The 7,457-nt window shown below is 40.4% G+C and overlaps 1 protein-coding gene across 11 annotated transcripts in view; it reads right to left on the bottom strand.

Annotated features, from left to right (window-relative positions):
• Positions 1-5,270: 5,270 nt before the first annotated feature.
• csmd3b (CUB and Sushi multiple domains 3b) overlaps positions 5,271-7,457 on the bottom strand; it is a 140,729-nt gene continuing 138,542 nt past the window's right edge. For all 11 annotated transcript variants that reach the window (XM_049750685.2, XM_049750686.2, XM_049750687.2 and 8 more), the window contains one exon: positions 5,271-7,304. In XM_049750685.2, the coding sequence (XP_049606642.1) occupies positions 7,145-7,304 (160 nt within the window). In that variant the 3' untranslated portion in view covers positions 5,271-7,144. The remainder of the gene's footprint in view (positions 7,305-7,457) is intronic.

The following is a 7,457-nucleotide window of genomic DNA, read 5'->3' as shown; positions in this document are numbered from 1 at the left end:
AAAGGCAAAAAAAATAGAAAAATGACGTGGCGGGCGAGAAATCACAGACGCCGGTTTGGAGATGAAGAGCAGGTATTCACTGCGAGCAATGGAATAAATACAGTTTCGGACTGAGTAGATGATTGTGTTAAAGACTCAAGCCTACGTTGGCAATGAGTGGAAACAAGCGCTACTACGAAACTCCGCCATCATTCAGTGCTGTGTTTCACACTCAAAACACGCAGCCTTGTCTGGATCCAACGTGTTTGTCTACAAGCTGCTTCGCCCGTGACTCGACAGTTAGCACAGTGAAACTTCTCACTTCAAATCTCCCTCAAGTTGGACGGTTCGGAAATTCCAGTAGCATGACCTGGATAAAAATTGGATCAAGTTGCCCAAAACTTCGCCAGCAAGACATTATGTCAAATCGTGTGGCATCTAGATGAATGTAAAGGGCACCGTAACACGCATATACTAAACACACACAAACATTCCATCTGACTTATGCTGCCGCTTGTTGGATGGATCCCACTCACACATGACAACCCATTGATTTTCCCGTCTATGTCTCTGAGCTCCGGCATGGAGAAATCCATTAAGGCTTTCCAGCGACTGACTGACGGGCCTTGACAGGCCGCCGCTCTCGGGGCCCGCCCGCCTCGGTGACTGGCAGCTCGACACTTAAACAAGCCCCTGTGCCCGCCGTAATAGTTTAAAACACTTTCAATTACCCGAGTCAAACAAATCCCGCACGAGAGCGATCCGACACCGCCCGCCGATCGTTTGCCGCGTCTCGCGCTCGACATCCTAACGGGGCGCCGTAGGATGGAGCAAAAAACACCATGATAGCCGCTCACGTCTTGAAACAATGGAGCAGTGGGGGTGAGCCGGACGGGAAACAAAGTGCATTTTGAGGACACAATGTCTACTTTGTAGTCGAGAGAGCGAATAAACTCAAACTGTCGGAAAAGAATACTTTGGAGGAAAAACAAACTCGGGAGGAGACCCCAAATTTGTTAGCGCCACGTTATGACAATAAGAAGCTAGCTATTCTATTTCAATTCATCTTTTTTTATGTAAAGTACTATCAAGTCTGTCAAAGTGTTACATTTAAATCCAAGTCATAAAGTGTTCCAGATTTTGGTTTGGAGCATTTTTGTTTTGCGTTTATAAAATACAGGAGACGGTTAAAGTCCCCAAAAATGAAGGACATAAAATGATATGAGTAAAGGAGCGCTTGCTGTGTTGAGTGGGAACACTTGCACCCATTACGTTACTGTCTTTTAATGTTGGTCATTATTGGGATAGTGAAACCCTTTTTTGAGTGGTACTTTGTGTAAAAAGGTTTGAAAACACCGGCTGATTTAAAACATCAGGGAGCAAACCTTGAAAAATGACACAAAGGTGACAAATGGCATTCTCCTTATTGCTATGCGGGTCAATACGAGCAGGCGCCACATTGGGCCGCGTCATGTAAGGTGAACCCCCCTCCCTCCCTGCCTCCCGCCCCACCAACGCCATTGATTTGTGCCCCGGCGAGGATGCGGCGGCCATTTAATCAAACATGGTTGCAGCGCCATGTCGGACACGGATGAGCTTGTCTCGCAAGCACATCGATTGGTCATGCCGAGCGGCTTCGAGGCCGAGGGGGGCGCTATGTGCACACGTGCGGACGAATAGCCACAGCCCGACAGTCGATCTGCTTAAAAGCCTTCATTTTGCTCGTTATTACTAGGAAAATAAACATGATATTTTTGATTACAGCTGGATCTGTCAGTAAATGTCTCGTGTCCAACAGAGGCCACGGCAACAGAGAAGATTTGAGTGCCCTCTTTAGGCCATGAATGTATTTACAGTCCTATACTGCAGTCCAGTCAGAATAATATTCACGTCTGCACACTGCAAAGTATAAACGGAGGGCTATTTTCATTATTTTGTTGGGATAAAAGTTGCGAAGAGTAACTAAAGCAAACATTTTTTAGAGTTCTTTTTGGGTGGAAAAAGTTCTAATTTATGGACATACATTTTCTATTTTTTCTTTTAGAGAGGGGGCAGGGTGAAAGTCAAAGTTAAACTTGGATATAAAACCAATTTTCCAGAATGATCAGTTGATAAGAATATAGTCTGAATGTTGATCTTATTCCATGTATTTTCTGTATGATTGATTCTCATGGTATTATTTGCCAATCAATATCAAGCATAAAAATGCAGAAATTCCGACACACTAACTGCTCACAAGTTGAAAATCTAACAATGAATATGCATGGAGGTCATCACAAACAGCATTAATAAATATAAATCATGGACCATATAGAGCATCAAACACGAGCCAGATATGATGTGACAAGACTGCCAATTAACTATCCTTCCAAGTTGGACTACAATAAATACATAAATAAACAAAACTTAAAAACGAGATGATCAAGGCCGGCTGATTTCCGCAGAAGATGCATAATTAATGTGGCTGCTACAAAACATCGTTCTGTCGGCTCGGCGGGCTCCTTTATTGAAATAAAACGTCCCGGAGGGCCCAATACCCCCCCCCATTGATCGAGAGATGACAGACGAAAGACGGAGTGATCTGGGAAAAGCTCAACTGACTGATCGGAAGACATGCAGAGTATTTAAAGCACACGGGTCAAAGCTGAGACGCACGCGGGGCAAAAGTGGACCGGTACAACTGCAAAACTTACTGTACATTATTTGATGGATCGAAAAACAAAAACATTAGGGGTGTACCGATAACTGTATCGGATTGTCGATGCTGTTTGCTGATACATGTACAAAAACTTCTATTAGTGTCTATTATTATTGTTGTTTCCATCATTGCCCAACCATAGAAAAAGTAACACAAAATACTAACAAAAAATGCTAACACATGATACAAAATGCCATAGATGGGCTAAAATGTAGCAATCATGTCACAGTATTTTGTAAACTTTTAAATAGCGACTTAAACAGAATTGTCTCAATAACATACACAGAAACATAATATATTGGTACTCACTCAGGCTTGTAGTTGTGACGAAAGAATCATATTGCTGCATATTGCTTTTCTTTGCAGTATTTTGTCTCCATTGCTTTCCTTTGCAGCATTTTTCTCCAATTCTTTCCAGCATGTTTTTTTCCCAATGCTTTTCTTTGTGTTTCTTTGTGTCGCTGTCATCATAAATTAGTGTCAAGTATCGATACTTGGTATCAGCTAAATGTAGCTATTTATACTTACACATATTCTGTAAAAGTAGTAGCGCTGCATCCCTTAAGAAAATGTTGTTATGCAACAATGTATACTTAAATCCCCCATAAAAAATTAATCAAATAATACCTTTTTCTTTTTAACAAATATCAAAATATAGTTTTACTGTTTCCTGCTACTATATCTCAGAAAATTAACTATACTCTCAGAAAATAATTTCTTTTGGGGGGGAAATGTGGCTTTGACAATGTTTTTCCAATTTAAATATTTTCAGCTCTATTATTTTTAAAAATGTACATTAAATACACACTTGGGCCACATTGATTATAAATCCGAATTCTAGATTGCATTATGTTGAGAATCACACATTTCCACATATTTGCTTAATTTAACAAAAATGTATACTTACTTAATCCTCTTGCACTTTGCATGTACAGAGCCAATCATGGCAACAACATTTCTCCATCTGCATCTGTAAAGGTAAAAAAAGAATAATTAAGTACATGTCAATTTAAAAGTTAAAAACTCATTTATTGGAATGGAACACATTCTGTATGTCTTGGCCTATTTTAATATTCCTAAATACCTTGAACTTTTCAAACGTGTATTTTATTTTTCACTCTCAATCGTGGGTGACTTTACTGCCTGTCTCACTGCAAACCTACCATTATATTTATTTTTTGCATTGTGGCACCACCTAGTGGTTTTTCTGCTACATCACTCTCACTGCCACTTAGAAACAATAAGGAAATCAAACGTCATTTATCGGATATAATTTGTTGGAATTATTTCAGTGTTTATTGCGTTTACTGTTTTATGTTGCTGTGGAGATAGTTTTTATGTGTCCAATTTTTACTTAATTGTACAACTATAAAGTCATTTGAGTCATTAGGAACAATGATATTTATTTTGTTTAATCTTCATGTTAATAATATTGGTAAAATAGTAATATTGTGAAATATGTGGGACCGTGACCATCTTTTTCTCGTGTAGGTTTTTTAAATAAAACATTAAACGAGAGGCTTTCTACACAATTACACGTACTGTAGCGTTATCTAGTGGCCGTATGGGGTAAAACAAGATGTCCTACAAAACGCCATTCTATACTTACTAGAGTGGAAACTTTGAACACAATTGTACGTGAAATTTTAAAGCACACAATTTTAAATATATATATTTAGATATTGTTCAACAAAATAACATTAACAAACATTTCAACCGCCACAGTGCATTGACGTTATTTGCTTAAGTGTCAGCTTTTCTGGTAGCGTTAAAAATGGGCCACAATGTCTGTTTGTTAAATGTATGACATTTTAACCGGGAGGAGCTGCAATACTTACATTGCAGGAACAGCAGCAAAGTATGAACTTTAACGACGTGTTCTTGCATTAAAGCACAATTTTGGTGACATTTAGAGCCTCGAAAAAACAGAAAAGGAAAAACGCCGATAGTTTAATTGCAACAAGCAAAGCACCTGTGGAACACACGGAAGCAATTAGCAAATGTTTCTTTGTCAAATGTGGTAAAATATTGAACTTTTCTACCTTTTTGTTGGCAAAGACGAAAAGCTGCGTCGTTTCGAACAGGACATGACAACCATATCAAAAATGAATTCTGCGCTATCACTGACGTCATCATACAATGTCGAATATTGCCAAATTGGCAGCGTGACTCGTCGCACTACTGACGTTGCACATTGGCTAATCAAATTTGCCTCACCATAATTAAAGTGAATATTTCTATACTTTGAATGGAAGGAATAAATAATCATGTCATAGCAAGTAGTCAAACATTACATTTCTAAATCCTTTTCACTGCTGAAGCAGCACCAAGTTTTTGCATAATGACTATTAAACTTTTTTCAAAGGTCTGAAAAGTCACTGCAACAAAAATTAAAATGCAATGAAATAATGTTGCATTTTTGGTGATAAAACCTCAGAAATTGAACAGGCCAAAATTTGTGGACTTTATCTCAAGGTAAGATAGCAACACTGTCTCCGCCGTTTGTTTTATTAGTAACAGCAAGATCAACTTTTGAAAAAATAGACCCTGGCGCCATCCCAACACACAATGAAAAAAACAAAAACAAATCATGTTAATTACAAAAGCAAGTAGCCTTTTTTTTAATCTTACGTTGCATTGAAAATTTACATAATAGAGTCATTACATTTTACAAATATTCTCATCATAAAAATATATTTCTGTACAAAACACTTTGTTTAGTTGGGTATATATATATTTTTTAAACCATAATTTCTTTTCTTTTTTTTTCTTTTTTTTTTTAAATTCTCAAACGGAATAATTTGAGTGTCCGGCAAGGGGGTGGGGGCTCCTTCCAATCAATCTTATTGCAGTCATTGGGAAAAGCTTGTGGCGGTGATAAAATACCATTTGAAAGTGGGATAAGTGGGATCCCCAAAAATGTTTGTTTTTTGGTAGGCACTGTATCAGATTCATTGTGAAAACAACAACTAAAACCACGATGACACAACAAAACACACGACAACAATCACTCCAAACTGTCGAAATGAGCGTAGAAGAACGGAACTGCCAACAAAATGTCCTCCTGGCAGCATCTTAAAGTAAAATAAATAAATTAAATGCTGACTTTGGCACTCATTAAAGAAAAGACCACAAATGAACATGTTGACTGGCCAATTTGGGAGGGGGGCGACTGTTGGTTGCAACCTCGGAATAAGCCTGCCAAATTTATTTTTGATGGGAAACAACCACAAGTGAACAAAGAAAACCAGGCTGAAATAATAAGGCTTGTGTTTCTTGAAATGCACAGTTGGAAAAAAAAACCCACAGTGTAGTCCACCGGGCATCCAATTGTTTACCATAAAGTTCCAAGTTGAGGTCTCAAGTCCTACTACAAACACATGAAATTTCAGCACAATCAAACAAGTCAGACAGACGACTGAGTTCAGAAGTGTGATATCTCAGAGGACACTGAAATCAAGTGAAAAGGGCTCATCTCATTTCAATCGTCACAAAAAGCCATGAAAGTGTGCGACTTCACGTTCCATGAAGGAAAATAAGGGGAGAAAGAAAAACAGAAGAATAGGTAGTCGGCCGGATTTTGAAACCAGACGTGGTAATCTGCTGCAATGATCCGTCTTGTGTTCGCCCCCGTGGCAAATATATAGCACAAAAATATAGGTGGTGACCACTCCCGAATATATATTTATATATATATTCGCAATAGATTTACAGATCAGAAGATTCTGCAGTAGTAACAAATAAAGAAGGAAGCACTCGCGGAGTGCAGGATCACAGCGGAACCGCGCCGGCGGCCCACATTGACAGGGCGGGGCGCCAAAGCCCGCTTGGGGTTCAGTTCCAACAGCGCTCTCCGCCTAGACTCATCACGTCAAAGTTCTCCGAGGCAGACAGGAAGAGTTTCCTGTCCGATGTGCTTTAAGTGCTCGAGCCGGAATATGTGTGTCTCTCTCTCTCTCTCAGTCTTTTTTGCTAGTCCGCCTCACATCGGAGTCTATTTGGAATCGGGCTCCCATTGTGAAAACAGCTCCCACTGAGTTTCAGGTTTGCTCTGATTAGCTACGAGGGGATTTGAAGATCTTAACCGCCCCTGCTTCTCTCTAGACGATTCGCTTAATCGACTTGCAGTTCAGTTCGGGGTTGTCTGCGTCTCCTCGGCCTTTCCGTCCACCGCAATGAGAAAGTGCTTTAAGCATTCCGTGAGTCAGCCTTCTTTCCTCCTGCTCTCATCTGCTCCACTGGGGCCCGGGCTCCCTTTTTGACTTTAATCCGCCATTCACTCAGGATTAAGGGCGCCGTCTCCAGGGCTGCCCTCATCCCTTCTTTTGCTCATGAGTTTTTTTTTTTTTTTTTTTTTTGCTTCCTCCTGTGTTATAAGAAACTTTTGCTACTCTCCGCAATGCGAGATTCCAGACGGAGCGACCGAGACCTTTGGGAATACTGGAAAGCGTTTTCCGTTCCAGCTCCTCAGACCATGGTGCAGACCGTGTTGAGATTAGGGTCGAAGCGGACCGCCTTCCCCTCCACCGCCTTGGCGTTGGTGTTGTACATGGGGTTCTCGAAGGCGGCCTGCCCGTTGTTGTTCTCGTGGACCGAGCAGCCCGTGTACTGGGTCTTCGGTGTGGTCCTGTGTACCCAAAGAATCGAAAAAAAATAAGTCGTAAGACAAAGCGCCGACGAGGGATGCTGGATACCCAAAGATGCCAGGAAAATTTCAGCCACGGTTGGAAAGATTGTTGCAACCCTTGGTGTATTTTTTGCCAAAGCCAGGCACGTACAA

The sequence above is a fragment of the Syngnathus scovelli genome, chromosome 19 (assembly GCF_024217435.2).
Source record: "Syngnathus scovelli strain Florida chromosome 19, RoL_Ssco_1.2, whole genome shotgun sequence".
Taxonomy (NCBI): Eukaryota; Metazoa; Chordata; class Actinopteri; order Syngnathiformes; family Syngnathidae; genus Syngnathus; species Syngnathus scovelli.
The sequence above is the reverse complement of the archived record's forward strand: the minus strand, read 5'-3'. Positions and strand labels throughout refer to the sequence as shown.